Source organism: Xenopus laevis, chromosome 6S (genome assembly GCF_017654675.1).
Source record: "Xenopus laevis strain J_2021 chromosome 6S, Xenopus_laevis_v10.1, whole genome shotgun sequence".
Taxonomy (NCBI): Eukaryota; Metazoa; Chordata; class Amphibia; order Anura; family Pipidae; genus Xenopus; species Xenopus laevis.
The window spans coordinates 135,520,569-135,542,098 of NC_054382.1; the positions used below are offsets into that span (position 1 = coordinate 135,520,569).

Below are 21,530 nucleotides of genomic sequence, written 5' to 3' on the forward strand. Positions count from 1 at the left end.
ATCTTTTGCACAAATCCTGCATGTAGAGAGACATTATGTCTGGTGGGTTTAATAGAGTGAGCTCTAATACATCTTCTAGGCAAAAGGAGCCCCCCTATAAGATATATTGGATCTAACTGTCAGTGAATATCTGACACCCAACTGCTGCATGAAGAGAGAATGAAGAGAAACCGATGCTGAGAGAGAGGAATAGTGAAGATAAACTTGATTATTTCAGCAATGGAAAGCTTCTTCTTTTAGTATGCTGAAGCTTATATTAAAATTTCATAATCCCCTTTAACTTTCCTGTTCCTCTCCAGCTTGCAACTGCTGGTCATGACTCCACAAGCCACTAAAACCCGGTTATCTTTCTTCCAGCTAGACTCTGCTTCCCACAATGCCTTGCACAATTTTGACCGAATCGAGTTTAAAACAAAAAAAGTCTGAAAATGTAAATACCTGGGATTATATATATAATTTTCCAATCAGTCAAGCCCCCAAACTGCCCCCCCAGTATGAGTACCTGGCAATTTGTTTTGCACAAGGTTTTCATTCTGGTTTTACATAGAGGAAAAAGCCCTCCACTGGCCCATAACCAATCCCACTGTTCGGTTGTTAGAGAGCCCATCTACACCTGCCACTCCTGACTTCTACTCCCACGTTTCCCCCCACAAGATGGCAAATCTGTTGGGATACACAAACCCCAGGGGAGCAGCCTCCCTTTTGACCATAATAGATTTTCTGTCACCCAGCTGACTGCCTTATTCTCTTCCACCAAAAACTATCTAAGCTCTGTAGGCCCTGCTCCGTGAACTGAAACAGACTCCGCACAAGATTGTCTGAAGTTTGTTGCTCTAGGACTCTAACACAAGCCTCCAAAGTGGCAATATGCTCACACCCGCCACAGAGGTAAGTTACATAGTAAGTGAGGTTGAAAAAATGAACTCCTGTTCCAAATCCACATACATATGTCAGACCACATGGTGTCCGACCTTCAGTCTTGCTGCCACTCATTCTGTCAGGTCTAGGGGGCACACACTGTACTGACATGTTATTTATTGTGTATCCCCCCCCCCCCCCCGCTGACCTCTATGTGGCTGCATCTCCACAAGGAGAGAAAAAGCTCAAAAATAAAAAAGACAAGGGACATGTGATCTTCAAAATCTGCTATTTACACTGTGCTAATAGTTTCAAGGGGAACTGTTCCTGTATAATCCCACACTAACCAAAATGCATAGGTTTGTTCTGGGGGTGGGGTGAAGTAAATAACTAAAATCAGAGGGAAACTGGGAGCAGGAATAGATGTGGAACTGGGGGAAAAAGGAATGTGGGTGGGGAATAAATGGTTGGAGCTGGAAAAAGAATGTGGGTGAGGATTTGAATAAAGGTGGAGCTGAGGGAAAGGAATATGGGTGGGGAATAAAATAGAGATGGATTTAAAGGGATACTCTCATGGGAAAAAACATTTTTTTCAAAATGAATCAGTTAATAGTGCTGCTCCAGCAGAATTTTGCACTAAAATCCATTTCTCAAAAGAGCAAACAGATTTTTTTATATTCAATTTTGAAATCTGACATGGGGCTAGACATTTTGTCAATTTCCCAGCTGCCCCAAGTCATGTGACTTGTGCTCTGATAAACTTCAGTCACTCTTTACTGCTGTACTGCAAGTTGGAGTGATATCACCCCCCTCCCTTTCCCCCCCAGCAGCCAAACAAAAGAACAATGGGAAGGTAACCAGATAGCAGCTCCCTAACACAAGATAGCAGCTGCCTGGTAGATCTAAGAACAACACTCAATAGTAAAAACCATGTCCCACTGAGACACATTCAGTTACATTGAGAAGGAAAAACAGCAGCCTGCCATAAAGCATTTCTCTCCTAAAGTGCAGGCACAAGTCACATGACCAGGGGCCGCTGGGAAATTGACAAAATGTCTAGCTCCATGTCAGATTTCAAAATTGAATATAAAAAAATCTGTTTGCTCTTTTGAGAAATGGATTTCAGTGGAGAATTCTGCTGGAGCAGCACTATTAACTGATTCATTTTGAAAAAAAATTTTTTTCCCATGACAGTATCCCTTTAAGGAAAAGGAATGGTGTCGGGGATTGGAATACAGGAAGCTATAGGGAATGGTTGAGATAATTGGATAAGAAATGGAGATGGGGAAAAGGAATGGGGTGGGAATTAGACTAGCTAGAGCTAGAAAAATATAATTGGGTTGGAATAGAAGAGGGAACTGGATTACAGGTGGATCTGGGGGAAAGGAATGGGGTAGGAATAGGAGCAGAGGTGGCACTAGAAAAATGGAATGGGGTTAGGGATTGGATAAGGGGTGGAGCTAGAAATAGGGGATGGCTGAGAGCATTAAATTAGAGGTGCAGCTGGAGAAATATAATGGAGTTGGGAATAGAGGTAGAGCTAGGGAATGGGTGTGGTGAAACTGGATTAGATGTAGAGATAGGGAATGGGTGAAGCAACTGGACTAGAGGTAGAGATGGGGATTAGGAATCTGTCTGAAATAGAACTAAGACTATTGATCGCTAGTAGTAGCCCAATCCTGGTCAAACAGTGGAATAATGACTAGACAGAGAAATGAACAAAGCCACTGATCTCCCAAAATGCACGACTGGCCAAAATCCATTGACCTAAAGGCAGCTATCCACTGATAGGAAGCGACCAATTGATATTGTACCAGGGCTTTTCTCTTGTTTATTCAGATTTATAAGCGGTGCTGCACACTGACAGACATGGTGCATCTGCAGCGGACGTTCAGATAATCCTAGGACGTAGATATACATCAGGATGATTGGCCGCTATAGATATCCATCAGGGTGATTGGCCGCTATAAAAATCCATCAGGATGATTGGCCGCTATAGATATCCATCAGGGTGATTGGCCGCTATAGATATCCATCAGGGTGATTGGCCGCTATAGATATCCATCAGGGTGATTGGCCGCTATAGAAATCCATCAGGGAGATTGGCCGCTAAAGATATCCATCAGGATGATTGGCCGCTATAGATATCCATCAGGATGATTGGCCGCTATAGATATCCATCAGGATGATTGGCCGCTATAGATATCCATCAGGGTGATTGGCCGCTATAGATATCCATCAGGGTGATTGGCCGCTATAGATATCCATCAGGGTGATTGGCCGCTATAGATATCCATCAGGGTGATTGGCCGCTATAGATATCCATCAGGGTGATTGGCCGCTATAGAAATCCATCAGGATGATTGGCCGCTAAAGATATCCATCAGGATGATTGGCCGCTATAGATATCCATCAGGATGATTGGCCGCTATAGATATCCATCAGGATGATTGGCCGCTATAGATATCCATCAGGGTGATTGGCCGCTATAGATATCCATCAGGGTGATTGGCCGCTATAGATATCCATCAGGGTGATTGGCCGCTATAGATATCCATCAGGGTGATTGGCCGCTATAGATATCCATCAGGGTGATTGGCCGCTATAGAAATCCATCAGGATGATTGGCCGCTAAAGATATCCATCAGGATGATTGGCCGCTATAGATATCCATCAAGATGATTGGCTGGCGTGCACATGATTAATGGGACTGAACCAAGTCTGAGTGGAGGGGTAAGTTGGGAGCTTCACATTTCACATTACATTTTCAGCAGAATTTTATCAGTGTATGACAGGAAACATTAAGAAAGCAAAAATAGTAAATGAAAATCGATTTCACAGTATTTTCACCTCTAGTCTATAGCCGTCCAAGTGATTACTGATAATCCCACAGGCAGGAGGTAGGCAGAATAGCAGCAACCTCTGTGAGTTTCTGGCAGTGTCTGTCTGTCTTTAAAGTCCATTTCACAGTAGAAAACAAGGCACAAGGTTTCTGATTGGTGAGTCTGGACAGTGGGTGCACAAAGCTATACATGATTCTGTGATACATGAGATAAGTAAAAAGGAGATGATCCGGAGGAAGAGCTGAGCTGGGAAGGAATTCACTGCAAGGGGCTCGTTCCTCTAAGCTGTGTTAATAAGGCGTGTAGCTTCTCTGTCACTGCAACCTGAGCACCAAGAAAACAAAAACAGTGAGGCCAACAGCCAATCAGAGCACAGGAATGATGCCCTTTGTACTATTCATAGATAAAAGGGGTGTTACAGACTGTGCTGGCAGATACACTAGATTTGTCCAAGCCTTTTTAGAAATCGAGAATAAACAGGGTAACCAAGAGCAATAGCTAGAAATGCACTTACCCTGTAAGGCTTTGGCTTGTCAAAATTACGATGTTCTGGGCTGAGGTTAGTTACAGATTTCTGGGCATGATCCCGGATTTGCATTATGTCTGAAAGAATTTTGTCATCCTTTTCCTAGAAACACACAACAAGAGATTAATCTGAATGCACACACAGGCACCAGTCACATAATCCGATACCCACCCATGTTTTACTAAAATCAATACTTCAATGTGATTGGCAGGAAAGAACCAAGGACATATTTTAATATCTTCCTACTACTATCAGTACTGTGCCTTCATTGGAAAGTAGACACCCTACAGTCCCCTTCCCTAATAATGATTGGACAGGCAGGCACCTTACTCAGCCCTTCCCCATACACAAAGGGTAGAGTAGTACAATCTGTATAACCGAGTACATAATCCAATACTTCCCCATCGCTACAAAAAACAATAATGGAATGGAATCAGCAAACACCAAACAAGACCCGCACCTTGAAGTTGGGCTCAAGTCTAGAATTGTCTTCAAGACACAAGAGGGTGGAAAGGTGGTGATGGTTTGCGCTGCTGATTTTTAAAGGAGAACTATTGCTATTTAAAGGGCAATTAATTTAAGCTTCAGCATACTGAAATAAGAAACTTTCTAAATGCAATTAATTAAATATTCTACATTGTTTCTGAAAAAGATAACTTCACTATTCCTCTCTCAGCATCTGTTTCTCTTCATTCTCTCTTCATGCAGCAGTTGGGTGTCAGATATTCACTGACAGTTAGATCCAATATATCTTATAGGGGGGCTCCTTTCCTAGCAGATGAATTAGAGCTCACTCAAATAACTGATTCCAGTACAAACAAAATGTAACAAAATAACTGCCTTTTGCACAAATCCTGCATGTAGAGAGACATGATGTCTGGTGAGTTTAATACAGTGAGCTCTAATACATCTTCTAGGCCAGGGCTGTGCAACTGGCGACCCCCCCCCTTCTGTGGCCCCCACATGCTGTGTCTGCTTACCATATGTGAGCTTTAAAAGGTATCACTAAAGAGATTAACTAGCCCCTGCATTGTTTAATACATTTTATAAAACATCAAAAAAAAAACGCTTACCTAGCACTTAGTCATAAGCAATTTCTGACAAATCAGTATCTTTCTGATCCTTAAATACTAGCTCTCATAGACCCTCCCCACAATAAAACCAAATCACAATCTTACACATGTGTTACGTATGTCATCCGTTAGAACCAGGGCTATTGGCTCAATTTCAATGGTTATCCCCAGATAATCTAAGTATTAAATAATCCATGTTTGGGGTATTACAGGTAAGTATAAATTATACAATATAAAAAAGTTAATAAATATAATTATACATAGCAAGTTACATCAAAAGTATAATTCAATCCAAATGGCAGCCTGGTTTGTAAGTGAAAAATCCAATAGACCTCCCTTTTACGCAGTTTTGTCAAAAGGTCTCCTCCTCTGATACCTGTCTGATACCTGTCTTAATTTGTTCTATTCCTTGTATAGAAAAATGCTTTAGATTACTACCATTATACTCATTGTCTAGTGACATTGGTTTTGTTACTTAGTTTAATATTGCTGACCTGATAATGTGTTCTCTAATACGCTCTGATCTGGTGGTACATCCCACATATTGTTTGCCACATTTGATGCATGTGATGTTGTGTTTAATCATGTGTTGGGCCGTTGTTGTATTACCCACGGGGGGGGGGGGAGGATGAGGCATATGGATTTAAGGGGATGTTTTTAACACAACTTAAATTTTTCACATATGAGTGATGAGGGATTTCCCTGCAGTGAGCACCAACCATTTGGTTTTTTTGGTGTGTTACCACCGTTAATGTGGATATGATCTTAAAAGTTCTTGTGGTAATATGGGTGTGGTTTACAGTGGGTGTGGTTTAAAAGGGGGAGTGGCCAACACTGACTTCCATTATCGGCCCTCCACCACATAGGCCAGTAAAATTTTGGCCTTCGGTACCACAGGTTGGACAGCACTGTTCTAGACAAAAGGAGCCCCCCTATAAGATATATTGGATCTAACTGTCAATGAATAATGACACCCAACTGCTGCATGAAGAGAGAATGAAGAGAAACAGATGTTGAGAGAGGGACAGTGAACATAAACTTGATTAAATATTCGGCATTGTTTCTGAAATAATTGATTGAATTTAGAAAGTTTCTTATTTCAGTATGATGAAGCTTGTATTAAATGTTCATTTTCTCCATAGTTCCCCTTTAAACACAAGTCAAGAGAGGAATGAGTGATCAGGATTACTGGTTAGTGATAATCGGATTATGGAAAGAATGTGGTGCCAGAGCAGGAGTCAGCACACGGGGGCAGCAGAAGTAAAGCGACAGTGGGAGGGAGAGATTGCCCAAGTGAAGCATAACATTTGGGAGGGAAAGAGGCTCATGCTGACCTAGTGACAGATAAGTTGCCAAGCTGGCAGTTGTATACTAGTGATGTAACTGGGTTGTTATGGACAGAACTGAGCACTGAGAGCATGAGACGGACTATGGAGCCGACAGCTCAGCAGAGACTTGTGTTTGTCAGTATCTCAGAGAGCAGAACAGAGGGGTGACTAGTAATAAAGGACAATAAGAAAGAGGGTGGGTGCAGTTGGCAAAAAAGAAATGGGTCAAGAGACACAACAGACAAAAAAGCAGTAGTACATTAAAGGACACACTAGTTTTAGCCGCTAGAGCAGCCTACATCTAACCAAGAGCTAGTGATTGGTAAAAAGGTGATAAATCAGTGAAAATCATTGCTCTGAGGTATGTAATATAATTGTCAGTTCTGCTACAGGACCCTGGTGACCCACCCAATCATTATATGGGCCCTGGGCTCTGAATGGAACACATACCTTTCCATCAAAACTAATGCTGTGCATCAGCTCTGCTTTCATTGGCGTGACTCGCTCAGTTTCTCCACTGCTCCCCAATTTATGACATTCCAGTTCTATTCCAGTCTCAGGGGGTGATTCATCCTCACACGCCAAAAGATCCAAGATTGGGTGATCTACAGTGGGACAATTATATAGTTATACAGAGTATTCATTTCCTAACCCAATGCACTGACATCATACAAATGTAATACAACTTGCTAGAATCTCAGCTGCCATAAAGCAGGGCAGGACTGTTGCTTACAATGGGGATCAGATAGGATCTGTGCCACTGTGGGTTTTGCCTCTCTCCAAGATGAAAAGGCCAAATAAAGCAAGATCGGCATGTAATACTTTTACTCACGGTCATGATCATACAGTCGGTAAATGGCTTTGCTCCCGGGGATAGTGGTCTTCTCCGTATCCTCACTCAGCTTCATACACGGGCTCTCGTTCACTTGCACCAGCTGTTGAGGGGCAATAGCGTTGATGCAAGGGTTTAAGTATCCACAATTACCCAATCATACAAATAAGGCCACAAACATTACACACATACACACACACACACAGTTCTAGTTCCAGGCTGAGCTCAGTATTTACAATAAATGAATCTCACCTTATAAACACAACCCAGGGACGGCTGTTGGGGGCATGTTACCAGGTGGGTGCCCACACCAATCACATTAATTTCATTTTTCTGCCAAACCAAAAGTCATAATTTAAAATTGGGATAGAAACCAAGACAATCACTTGCCCCCGACTAACAACTCAGACCTTACTCCTAGGCTTCCCAAAATGGCAGCATATGATTTGATGCCTAGAAATAACTCTCTAATGCTTTAGAACTCAAGTAAAGAGAACTGTTAAAGATGATCAGTCTGCTAACGCCCCCCTCTGTAAATTGCCATCACTATGCTATAGTCCCGCCCACTACGTGTTACAGACTTATTGCCCCACCCCCATTGCCTCTAACCCTACGTGTAACACCCAAAATGTAAGTCCAGCTCTCACCTCTCTGCACAGAAGCCTCAGGCTGTTCTCACTGATATTGTTGCTGACAGCGATGGTTAACTCTTTAAATCTTGGAATGGCAAAGCTGTGGCACACGAGACAGAGATGTAAGGGGGGCGCTCATCGGTCTATGGCACAAACAATTAAAGGATAAGTAAACCTTTTAAATAAGTGAATGTAAAATGGATGAGCACTTTTGTAATGTACATTCAGTATTTTGTTTTTATTCCAAGATATTAAGAGATACATGTACTGTTAATATGAATGAATTGTGTTACAACAGCGCCACCTGCTGGTCAGTTTCCCACCAGTCTGACCAGCAAGTAGTCAAGGAAGTTGTCAGGAGAAAGAAAGAGGCTGATGTTCTTCTGCTTAGGAATAAAATTAGAAACCTTTCTCACATCTTTCCTAAGCAGAAGAACATCAGCCTCTTTCAGAGTCCTGCACGGAACCAATTTCCAAGATCCAGACCGGACCCGAACCCGCAGCCTGCAACCTGAACCGCAACCCATATATTTACCCACTTTGATCCGCTACCCGACCCGGACATTTTGTAAAACTTTAAAAGGAGTAAAATATAGACAATATTTTCATTTAGAAGATGAACACCCGCAACCTGACCCACGGGTATACCCGCACCTGAAAATCCTCTCCTCAGGTTGCCCGTGTGAGGGTAACCCGCGGGTACCCGACCCGCTGCAGGGCTCTAGGTCAGACTGGTGGGAAACTGACCAGCAGGTGGCGCTGTTGTAACAAAATTCATTCATATTAACAGTACATGTATCCCTTAATATCTTGGAATAAATACAAAATAATGAAAGTACGATACAAAAGTGCTTAGAATAGCCCCCTCATCCATTTTACATTCACTTATTTTAAAGTTTTACTTATCCTTTAAAAGAGGGTAATACCCTAAGCCTTTAAGCACCAGAGATTTGGGTCAAATGCAAACATTGTGTTGGTGCCCAATCATGGCAAACATTCAATTTGCATTAACCCGGCAGTATAATTTCTAGTCAAGGAAAGGCCGGACACCTTTCAGCAAATAATGAAATGAAGCTACTGGAACTCAGAGCAGGTTTGTCTGGAAAATGGTCCAATTGCTGTTATGGAGAAGCTCGGTAAGAATTATTGCAACTTACGCCCAGTGATCCCAGAAATTGGGAGAAAGACAAGTACTGAGCAACACTAAGAAAGTCCCCTTTTAATGCACCACAGTAATGGGCCAGTCCAACATACACTCCCTGGGCCAAACACTCACCTCTCGGCGCACTTCTGGAATATCTCCCGGATCTCCACCGACTGCCGGGCCAGATTGCCACTATCCAGCCGCACCCCCACTGCCTGGTAGCCATAATGGTGTAAGGCTCGGGCTACTGCACAGAAGTTGGGGACTCCGCTCCTGCCAGGGAATGAGATGTGGGTTTAGCGTAAGGGTGGGAATGTGTTAACTCATGGTCAGACATTCTGATGCAATGTTCAACTCTGACCTCATGAAAAACTGCAACAATGTCTTGTGCATCTTGTACTCTAACAAAGGTCTCATTGAGGGAACAAAAAGCACTAACCTGATTACAGGTCACACTGATGTGCAACTCCAACTGCATCAATAGTCACTCTGATTTTACGAGGAACACTTACCTCACGCTGATGTAACGAGGAACACTTACCTCACGCTGATGTAACGAGGAACACTTACCTTACGCTGATGTAACGAGGAACACTGACCTCACTATAGGTCACTCTGACATAACGAGGGACACTTACTTCATGCTGATGTATGAGGAATACTGACCTCACTATAGTCAACGCTGATGTAACGAGGAACACTTACCTCACTATAGGTCACTCTGATGTAAAAAAGGAACACTGACCTCACTATAAGTCACTCTAACATAACGAGGAACACTTACTTCACGCTGATGTAACGAGGAATACTGACCTCACTATAGTCAACGCTGATCTAACGAGAAACATTTACCTCACTATAGGTCACTGATGTAAAAAGGAACACTGACCTCACTATAGGTCACTGATGTAACGAGTATCACTTATTATTATTATTATTAACATGTATTTATATAGCGCCAACATATTGCGTAGCACTGTAAAGTAACTGTGATTATACAACTACATCACATGAATTACATACATAGAACATATGGAGTAACAAACATCACAATCAATACAGGTACAAAGAGGTGAGGAAGGCCCTATGCATAGGCATACAGTCTAAAGGGAAGGGAGTAATACACAAGGTGTGGGAGTGGGCAAGATCGAAGTAAGTGGGTGAGAAATGTGGTGTTGTATGTGGTGTTGCGTTTGGTAGTTAAGCAGAGTGAGGGTAGGCTTCTCGAAAGAAGTGCGTTTTCAGAGATTTTTTGAAAGCAGAAAGGTTGGGAGAAAGTCGGACAGATCGTGGGAGAGCGTTCCAGAGGAGGGGTGCAGCCCTTCCAAAGTCTTGAATGCGAGCATGTGAGGAGGTAATGAGAGAAGAGTTGAGTAGCAGGTCAGTAGAGGAGCGAAGTAAGCGAGTGGGTGAGTATATAGAGATGAGTTCAGAGATGTAGGGTGGAGCAGAGTTGTGAAGTGCTTTGAAAGTCAGTGTCATTAATTTGAATTTGATTCTGAAAGGTAACGGAAGCCAGTGCAGGGATTGACAGAATGGCGAGGCAGAGGATGAGCGGTTGCTGAGGTGTATGAGCCTCGCAGCAGTGTTCATTATGGACTGGAGAGGTGACAGTCTCTGGAGGGGGAGGCCAATTAAAAGAGAGTTACAGTAGTCTAGACGCGATATGATGAGAGAGTGAATAAGAATTTTGGCAGCGTCTTGGGTGATAAATGATCGTATTTTGGATATGTTCCTTAGGTGGAAGTGACATGATTTAATAAGTGACTGGATACGAGGAGTGAATGACAGGGCAGAATCTAGGATAACCCCAAGGCACCGGGCCTGGGGAGAGGGGGTGATAGTGGAATTGTTAACTATGATGGATACTTCGGGGATGCTACTGGTGTTTCTTGGAGGAAAGAGAACCATTTCAGTTTTAGAGAGGTTTAATTTAAGGTAGCGTTGCGACATCCAGGTAGAGATAGCGGACAGGCAGGAGGAGACGCGAGTTAGGAGTTCTGGGTTGAGATCAGGAGATGAGAGATAGATTTGAGTATCGTCAGCATAGAGGTGGTAGTGGAAACCATACGAATTTATTAATTTGCCAAGGGAGGAAGTATAGAGGGAGAATAGTAATGGTCCCAGGACAGAGCCTTGAGGAACTCCAACAGAAAGAGGTAGGGGAGAAGATGATACTCCATTGTAGGAGACACTGAAGGAACGATTGGTGATGTAAGAAGAGAACCAGGACAGGGCTGTGTCACGAAGGCCAAGCGACTGGAGGGACTGGAGGAGGAGAGGGTGATCTACAGTGTCAAATGCGGCTGAGAGGTCAAGCAGTATTAGTAGTGAGAAATGATTGTTGGCTTTAGCGGTTAAAAGGTCATTAGTTAGTCGAGTCAGGGCAGTTTCCGTGGAGTGTTGTGGCTTAAAACCAGATTGTAGATCAATATAGATCATGCTGATGTAATGAGGAACATTTACCTCACTATAGGGCACGCTGATGTAATGAGGAACACTTACCTCACTATAGATCACACTGATGTAACGAGGAACACTTACATCACTATAGGTCACTCTGACGTAACGAGGAACACTTACCTCACGCTGATTTAGCGAGGAACACTGACCTCACTATAGTTCATGCTGATGTAACGAGGAACACTGACCTCACTAAGGTCATGCTGATGTATTGAGGAACATTTACCTCACTATAGGTCACGTTGATGTAACGAGTATCACTTACCTCACTATAGGTCATGCTGATGTTATGTGCAACTCTGACTTCATCAAAAGTCTCAACAATGTCATGTGCAACGTGTACTCTAACAAAGGTCCCATTGATGTACCTCATAACACTGTAGGTGTCCAACACCACCAGGAAGTTCTGTGGGAATGCCATGGCATAGGAAATAAATGCCGCCAGCTCCCCTTTGTTGGTCTGTTCTTTGGGAACCCGCAGAAGCTCGCATACCTCCACCACACATCTCTTTGAAAGTTCCACAAAGTCCTCCCTATTGTCATCTCCATTCAGAGGTCTCAGAAACTGCCGGAGAAAAAGAGACGGAGTGGACTCAACTTGTATCCCTGCCCTGGTTGTAGGTTATATCATAGCTGGAAGCCCATTAGCTAGGCATCTCTTTGACAGTGTATTCACCAATGTAACTAAAAAGCCACCAAGAGACCAAGACACCTAGAATGGGTTGGTTCCAGAACACTTTAGGTTACTAAAGGCTAAACTCTCCTTTTTTCTCCCTTAGCATAGTCAGTTAATTTTATTACCCAAGATCCCTGTGTCCCTCTATCTAACATCTATGCATTGTCTGTACCGAAAGGCACCTGATTAGCACACTGAAGCTTCCTCAGGCCTTTTCCTTACAATGACTTTCTCCACCATCCTGACACTTTTCCCCTTGGTCCATCTTCCCCCTCTATTATGAGGTGCGGGGGGGGTCTGGATAATTAGTGCTGGAATGACACAGCACTCACCCTGTGCCTCACGTCTTCCAGAGAGGAAAAGGATGCCACATAGGAGTGGGCTACCGTGCCAGCCACTGGAATGCTGTAGAGCTTGCCAGCCAGGACGTTGCTGGTAGAGTCAAACCCTGTATGAGAGAATCAGTTTCAGGCATCAACAAGCTCCAGTTCTGAGCCTCACTGTGGAACTACAAGTCTCTTCTGCACATTACTAGAGTACCCTTCAGCAGGACAATTGGATACTGTACCCTTTAGTAATGATGCCAATGCTTTTGAGGTCTGCCAATTAAATTGAGGGTCTATGGGCATTTCAGGCTTTAGTGACCACTGTTTGTGCCATATTGCTGCTGTGGATGTTGGCTTGAAGGGACAGTAGTGCATAATGACTGCAGTACTTGTGCAAGACAGAACCGAGACTTGCCCTAGTGCAGGTACCAGGCTCATCCTGCTCATATACCTCCATCCATGCTGGAAAAACTCCTGCACCTGTTTATCTACCTCCAGGTAAATGCTGACTATTCTGACTAGTAAATGAATCTGTATATACACTAGGACCACAGTGTTGTGTAATTGAAGAGTCATTATCCAAGAACACTTATTATTATTCTCCCTCTATACTTCCTCCCTTGGCAAACTAATCAACTCATATGGTTTCCAATACTACCAATATGCTGGGGATACTCAGATCTATCTCTCCTGATCTCAACCCAGAACTCCTAACTCGGGTTTCCTCCTGCCTGTCCACTATATCTACTTGGATGTCACAACGCTATCTTAAATTAAACCTCTCTAAAACAGAAATGGTTCTCTTTCCTCCAACTAACCCCCGTAACATCCCAGAAGTATCTATTGTAGCTAACAATTCCACTATCATCCCATCTCTCCAGGGCAGGTGCCTTGGGGTTATCCTGGATTCTGCCCTGTCATTCACTCCTCGTATCCAGTCACGTATTAAATCATGTCACTTTCACCTAAGGAAAATATCCAAAATACGATCATTTATCAGCCAAGATGCCTCCAAAATTCTTATTCACTCTCTCGTCATATCACGTCTAGACTAATATAACTCTCTTTTAATTGGCCTACCCCATCAGAGACCTCTCTAGTCCATATTAAACACTGCTCCTAGGCTTATACACCTCAGCAACCGTTGCTCCTCTGACAGTCTCTCTGCCACGTCACTCTGCCAATCCCTGCACTGGCTTCCACTACCTTTCATAATAAAATTCAAATTAATGACCCTGACATTCAAAGCACTTCATAACTCTGCCCCACCCTACATCTCTGAACTCATCTCTATATACTCACCCAACCGCTTACTACGCTCCTCTACTGATCTGCTACTCAACTCTTCTCTCATTACCTCCTCACATGCTCGCATTCAAGACTTTGCAAGGGCTGCTCCCCTCCTCTGGAACTCTCTCCCACGGTCTGTCCGACTTTCTCCCAACCTTTCTGCTTTCAAAAGATCTCTTAAAACGCACTTATTTAGAGAAGCCTCCCCTCACTCTGCTCAACTACCAAATGCAATACAACATACAGGGTCACATCTCTCACCCACTTAATACTGATCTTGCCCACTCCCACACGTATCTTATTCCCTTCCCTTTAGATTGTAAGCTCTTTTGCACAGGGCCTTCCTCACTTTTTGTACCAGGATTGATTGTGATGTATGTAACTCCATATGTTCTATGTATGTAATTTATGTGAGTTAGTTGTATAAAAACATTTACTTTACAGCAATGCGCAATATGTTGGCCCTATATAAATACGTGTTAATAATATTAACTTTCCCTTTAATGTATTTTTGGGGCGAGCTTCTCAGCTTTTGCTTCCTGACCTAAAAAGAACACTCAGACTCCTGGCTACTCACCACCCATGTAGCAGTATTTGGAAGCGGAAAGGCCTCCGTCAGGTCCTTGTGCCCTCCTCAGTCCCATTTCCACCAGCTTTTTGTCAGGACCAGCAGCCAGGCGGAACCGTGATGCATTAGTACCAACAAGGCTAAAGCATCGAGGGGAAATTAAAAGAGAAAACTTGTTTAGTTTTGTGTGACAACTTACCCCGCCAGCCCTAGTGGGAAATGAACTCACCATCTAGAGTTTGGGAGGGTCAGGGTCACTGAGAAGAAAACCCAGTGATGTTACAAACCCAACTCAAACCCTTGGGTTCATCCTCGGCAGCAATACAGGATTTACCAATCCCTGACATCAGTCAATGTATAGATCCCATTGCCCATGCTCACAGACCTTCCAATGTTTTCTCCAGATCCTACTGACAAACGGCATAGACAAAATCCCTTTGCTGCTCTTTCCCAACCATCATTTACTGGACTGCTGTGCTTCTTCTCTAGACTGGCATTTTTAACATTCCTTCCACTAAACTGAGCAGTGTCTACATAAAGGCTGGAAGCCCAGTCTCTGTCGGCCCCATAGTAGCAGTCTTCTTTCCACTTCCCAAGCCCATCACTCACCTGGCATAGTTCACCAAGCAGAGCAATGTGGTTTCCAAGAGCTGCACCACAAGCAGGGGACCTCTCACCTTCATCAATGGTTCCTAAAGGAATACCAATGCTGTCAGGGACCCAATAAAGAAGAGAAAGTGCCAGAGACAAGCAAGTGTGTTCACCCCACATTCTGTAAGTTAGGTTGGCATCCCTCAAGCTTTGCATTTAGCCAGGAAAGCTATAATTCAGTAAATTTGGCATTAAAAACAACAAGGCTACACAAGGGGCTAAATACTGATAAGAGATATGAGTGTTTCTACTCACTGGGTCTCTCACTGAGCCATCTGGGGCTATGAATAGATGAAAATCCCCTTTGGGAAGGGGTGGGTTCCCTGGTAATTGTGACATGAGAGGGAGGGATATGAGCAGCAGCCTCATGAGTGGGATGGGGACTTGAAAGAGATCTGGCTCATAATCTTCCACTGAAGTCTGTATGTTGGCCATAAACCATGGAACCCTGGTTTTAGACCAAACAGTTGAGCAGCACATCATGGGCTAGGCCTGTCGATCAGAAAGAACACTGGCACTAGCTGTACCTACTCTGGCAAACACTACCGAGCCCTCTGGGAAGGACGACACTGTGACTTCTGCAGCATTCACTGTACTGAGGTACTGAAAGAAACCCTCCTCGGGGCTGCCGGGCATGCAGGTCCTCAGGAAGGCTATATCTGGGGAGAAAACAAAAGTGCCAATGAGTCTGAAAGCTAGGCCCATCATTTAGTTCATGGCAGCTCCTTCACCAGCAGAGACAGGACTCCAGTGGGACTGGGATACTGGGGAATGAGGCAGTGCCAGTTCCTCAGGTAATTTCCCCAGAGCCCAGACAGTGCCAGTACTTCAGGTCATTCCCACAGAGAACAGATAGTACCAGTACTTCAGGTAATTCCCCCAGAGAACAGACAGTGCCAGTACTTCAGGTAATTCCCAGAGAACAGACAGTGCCAGTACTTCAGGTAATTCCCACAGAGAACAGATAGTACCAGTACTTCAGGTAATTCCCCCAGAGAACAGGCAGTGCCAGTACTTCAGGTAATTCCCACAGAGAACAGACAGTGCCAGTACCTCAGGTAATTCCCACAGAGAACAGACAGTGCCAGTACTTCAGGTCATTCCCAGAGAACAGACAGTGCCAGTACTTCAGGTAATTCCCAGAGAACAGACAGTGCCAGTACTTCAGGTAATTCCCCCAGAGAACAGACAGTGCCAGTACTTCAGGTAATTCCCCCAGAGAACAGACAGTGCCAGTACTTCAGGTAATTCCCAGAGAGAACAGACAGTGCCAGTACTTCAGGTAATTCCCCCAGAGAACAGACAGTGCCAGTACTTCAGGTAATTCCCACAGAGAACAGACAGTGCCAGTACTTCAGGTAATTCCCCCAGAGAACAGACAGTGCCAGTACTTCAGGTAATTCCCCCAGAGAACAGACAGTGCCAGTACTTCAGGTAATTCCCAGAGAACAGACAGTGCCAGTACTTCAGGTAATTCCCACAGAGAACAGACAGTGCCAGTACTTCAGGTAATTCCCAGAGAGAACAGACAGTGCCAGTACTTCAGGTAATTCCCCCAGAGAACAGACAGTGCCAGTACTTCAGGTAATTCCCACAGAGAACAGACAGTGCCAGTACTTCAGGTAATTCCCAGAGAACAGACAGTGCCAGTACTTCAGGTAATTCCCACAGAGAACAGACAGTGCCAGTACTTCAGGTAATTCCCACAGAGAACAGACAGTGCCAGTACTTCAGGTAATTCCCACAGAGAACAGACAGTGCCAGTACTTCAGGTAATTCCCAGAGAACAGACAGTGCCAGTACTTCAGGTAATTCCCACAGAGAACAGACAGTGCCAGTACTTCAGGTAATTCCCAGAGAACAGACAGTGCCAGTACTTCAGGTAATTCCCACAGAGAACAGACAGTGCCAGTACTTCAGGTAATTCCCAGAGAACAGACAGTGCCAGTACTTCAGGTAATTCCCACAGAACAGACAGTGCCAGTACTTCAGGTAATTCCCACAGAGAACAGACAGTGCCAGTACTTCAGGTAATTCCCAGAGAACAGACAGTGCCAGTACTTCAGGTAATTCCCACAGAGAACAGACAGTGCCAGTACTTCAGGTAATTCCCACAGAGAACAGACAGTGCCAGTACTTCAGGTAATTCCCAGAGAACAGACAGTGCCAGTACTTCAGGTAATTCCCACAGAGAACAGACAGTGCCAGTACTTCAGGTAATTCCCACAGAGAACAGACAGTGCCAGTACTTCAGGTAATTCCCACAGAGAACAGACAGTGCCAGTACTTCAGGTAATTCCAGAGAAACAGACAGTGCCAGTACTTCAGGTAATTCCCACAGAGAACAGACAGTGCCAGTACTTCAGGTAATTCCCACAGAGAACAGACAGTGCCAGTACTTCAGGTAATTCCCAGAGAACAGACAGTGCCAGTACTTCAGGTAATTCCCACAGAGAACAGACAGTGCCAGTACTTCAGGTAATTCTAGAGCGCGGGCAGTGCCAGTACTTCAGGTAATTCCCTAGAGCGCGGGCAGTGCCATTACCTCAGGACCCTGGAAAGTGCCAGTACATGGGAGGAGCCCGGGTCCCACTCACCCTCAGGAGAGAAGCGAAAGTCGCGCAAGAATCTCACACACTCCCCGAGCCCGAGGAACAGGGCGAATTCGCCTCCGAACGGAGCCTCCCGGAAAAACAGCTCGAACTCCGCCCGCTCCCGGTGTCTCCCGCCTCGCCAGTAGCCGTAAGCCATAGTGAACTGGTAGAGGTCTGTCAGCAGCGGCAGCGCCATGTTACTCACTGGCATCGTTACTTGCCAAGCTCCGCCCCTGCCCTAGCAACCCCCGGACTCGGAGCGCGCAAGGCATCTAAGCACCGCCTCTGGCTCTCTCACATCCACTAGGGAGCTGGTAAGTAAATCAGTGCGCGCAAGGAATGCTGGGATAACCCAATGCCCTAGTAACCCTTGCACTCGTGTAAAGTTTGCTGACAAGTCTAGCCCCGCCCCCACAGGCTGATTGCGCCATTGTCAGACACATATTAACCAGCAGCGTTAGCTCTCTCTCTCTCTCTCTGTCTGTCTGTCTCTGCCCTGATAGGGAGTAGAAATATGAGGCGCAGAGGTCAGTTCATTTCCACACAGAGAGGGGACGTGTAAGAGCCCAGTCAGTACAATGGTCTCGCCCGTGGCACCTACTAATATCACTAATAGACTCAGTGCTGAGAGAAAGGGGTTAACTGGCATCATAGATGAAGACAAGCTCCAGTATGAGTCAGTGAGTGGGACAGGACCGCTACCAGCCACTTATGGACGAAATGATTGTGTTGCTTCTACCCTTCCACCACATGGTACAGTCCAACTCCTGCAGCTTCACTGGCCAGTCATGAGACTCCACCAACCTTTGTGGGGAGATACCTGCCTGTAAAGCTGCTGGTGTTACATGTGGCTGAGTTGTTCTACCTGGCCGGTCTCCTTATGACTGGGGTTCTCACCTGGCTGTGGCTGCTGTTTTGTGCAAGAGGTGGCTCCCCTACTAGTGACTGAATGGTGCAGCCCCATCACGTGACCCAGGAGCAGACTATAAGAAGAGCTGCTACGTGTGTTGTGTAATACAGCAGCCCCTGCTCTTATAGAGCCAATAAAGCACCGACGCCTCTCCGTGTGGTTTCATTGTATTTTTATGGAATAACATTTACCCTTTTAGGTGCCAGCAGAAAGTCTCATTTCATTTTCATGCCCTCTCTCTTTAGGGGCATCTCCTACTCCTAAAAGCTTGCACTTTACAGCACCTTCTGTCCCACGTGTTCTACCCTCCAGGGCTGAAACGTTGTAAATATAAACGCCAGGGGGCTTCTAAACAGTTTGATACCCAACATGTAACTATGTGGCCTGTATGGTGCTCCAAGTAAACCCGCACGTCCATGTCATTTCATTGGAATGAAGGAAGCCATTCTTATGGGTTTTGTTGCCCCATTTCCCCCTCCCCATAATTGCCCTACAGGTACTTGGAGGCCTGTGAATGAAGGAAATCTACAATGAAATAGTTTTGTGATCAGTGTCAGTCACACTTTGGTGGCACAATAGGCTCAACCTTAGGCACAAACTTTCCATCAATGACAACCCCAAACTTGTCTCTGAGCACATGAGGGATCTCACCCTCCATCAGGTCACTTGTGTTCCTCACGGTGCCTCCTCCTTACGTGTACTCGGTGCCAATCAGCCTGTGCTCCATGTTGGTCACTCTACCTTGGGGGAGCAAAATGGAGCAGAAGGACCTGCAGAAAAAGATGGAGCTTGGGGACGTCTGGTGATAGTGACACATCTCTCTAAAGTCCTCAAACCCCTACTCTTCCAGATTGAACTTGTAAAGGCTTCTCAAGTCTCCATCTTCCTTCCTCTCCAAGTACCACTCCTCCTTCTGCAGCCAGAACACCCCACTATCATGCCCCTCCTCCCATCCTGCCTCCAGGGGATTGGGAAAGCAATACCTTATCCAAAGCCTACATCACAGAGCCACTGGCGACCCTCAAGCTCCACTGTCAGGATCATGTGGTCATAGGGAGGCCCATACACTCTGGTTATACTGTTACACGCCCTGGCTGAGAGAACCACAGGTTGGTAGCCCGACTCTTGGAACACCCAAAGAAAAGAGCTTGTTGTTCTCATAGCAAGACCCATTCCTCTTCCTCACTACAATTTTATCATTGAGAAGAGCTTGGTCCAGGACGATCTTCTCTCCATTATGAATACTGAGACTGAGGCACAGAGAGTAGGTGATGATGGTGTAACTCATGCAGTGCAGCCAGGGAAGGTGGCTTTTGGGTACTGAGGCCCACCCTGTGCAGATACCCCTTAAGATCCATCCTACAACATCCAACCTACAGAAGAATAATACATGGTCAGAGTAAAGAGGCTTTCTCCTCACATATCAAAGTAATGCCAACAATTGATGGGAGGACCCCCAGGATAAGGGCTCTGGTACCCTAACAAGCACCCTGCGTGTTCAGAACAGCATTGCTTTCCATTGTATTTAATATTTTACAGTGACAAGGAGTATTATTACGGTTCTCCCCAGCTACTACTTGCAGTTGCATCAGAATTCCTGCAACATGTTTGATCCCCAAATACAAGGGAGCAGAGGCCTCTGAGATGGTATTCAGACTAGCAGATAGGGAGCACAGGGGGAATAGGAGTATCAGGCAGAGAAACAAAAGGATATAGAAAGAGCAGAAAGAGCTTTCCATGCCAATTACATATAGAAATAACTTTGAAATGATTGCAATTCATTCCATTTGTCTTCATTAATGTAAAATATTTGGGTTTATTTCCCCTTTAAGCCTGGAATTCGTCCGTGAGACCCAAGATTTTCTGAACAAGCGACTCCTGCTTTGTCGGAAGAAATCGGAGACCTCCCTGTTTTTAGTTCTGACAGACGGTGCATCTATGCAAAGGCATCTCCCAATTCCTGACACAAGGCGGAACATGGGAACGTGACATCTAGTCAATAAATTTGTCTCACCAATATTTCCAGTCATGTGAGTTCACCCCAATATTCATTAGTGCTTTTGGCCTCTACCTGCTGAGCCCCAGGATCAGGTTTGAGTCTGTGTGTCCTGTAGGAGTCCAATCAGGCGAGGCGATGGATGCCCATTGGGCACATGGCAATTAGTCAATGACTTGCATCCATGCATTAAAGGAGAACTAAACCCCCCATTATGATAAGTCCCCATTGCCCCCCTCCCTGCACAGTCTTACCCCTGAATTCTTTCCTCTCTAGAAACAGAGACCGCAAATGCAGAGGGAGCGCTGCGGAGCTGACAGGGGTCATCTTTTTCTCTTCTGTAAACTTTGTGAAGTGAGCAGCGTATTGGCGCAATATTTCAGTTCGTGACAACTGCGCATGTGCCGAAAGAGATGGAAATTGCCGAAAGGGAGAAAGAGGACACGAAGATTACCTAGAGAAGAAGATGGCGCCCGTGAGCCGGAGCTTACTCTGCATGTTTGGTCTCTTTTTCTAGAGGGGACAGAATTCAGGGGTAAGACTGTGCAGGAAGCGGGGCCAATGGGGACGTATCACAATGGGGGTTTAGTTCTCCTTTAAAGGCTCCTCACTCTGCTCCATAGTGTCTGGCTGAGAGTTACCTGTAATAACTGGAAGATATCGGACACCTATGGGCAAATGTCTTTCATGTCTTCCCTGATCCTCCACTGCAAGTAGAAAAGCGCCTGCTTGGGGCAGTTATCAGTTCTGCACTTCTCCATACTGTTAAAGGTGAATGTAAGTGAATGTAAAATGGATGAGGGGGGCTATTCTAAGCACT

General features: G+C 45.0%; 1 protein-coding gene and 1 pseudogene across 1 annotated transcript; both read right to left on the minus strand.

The window, feature by feature from the left end:
• Positions 1–2,441: 2,441 nt before the first annotated feature.
• On the minus strand, positions 2,442–18,050 carry naprt.S (nicotinate phosphoribosyltransferase S homeolog). The gene is made up of 13 exons (XM_018223998.2): positions 17,808–18,050; positions 15,742–15,869; positions 15,169–15,251; positions 14,569–14,699; positions 12,708–12,823; positions 12,068–12,264; positions 9,369–9,509; positions 8,108–8,192; positions 7,713–7,793; positions 7,461–7,563; positions 7,079–7,233; positions 4,216–4,329; positions 2,442–4,025 (listed from the first exon to the last, which is right to left on the minus strand). The coding sequence occupies exons 1-13, from the start codon at positions 18,013–18,015 to the stop codon at positions 3,960–3,962; spliced, it is 1,608 nt and encodes a 535-aa protein (XP_018079487.1). The 5' UTR covers positions 18,016–18,050; the 3' UTR covers positions 2,442–3,959.
• A 341-nt stretch (positions 18,051–18,391) lies between these two features.
• On the minus strand, positions 18,392–20,552 carry LOC108695472 (annotated as a pseudogene).
• Between the last annotated feature and the right edge of the window lie 978 nt (positions 20,553–21,530).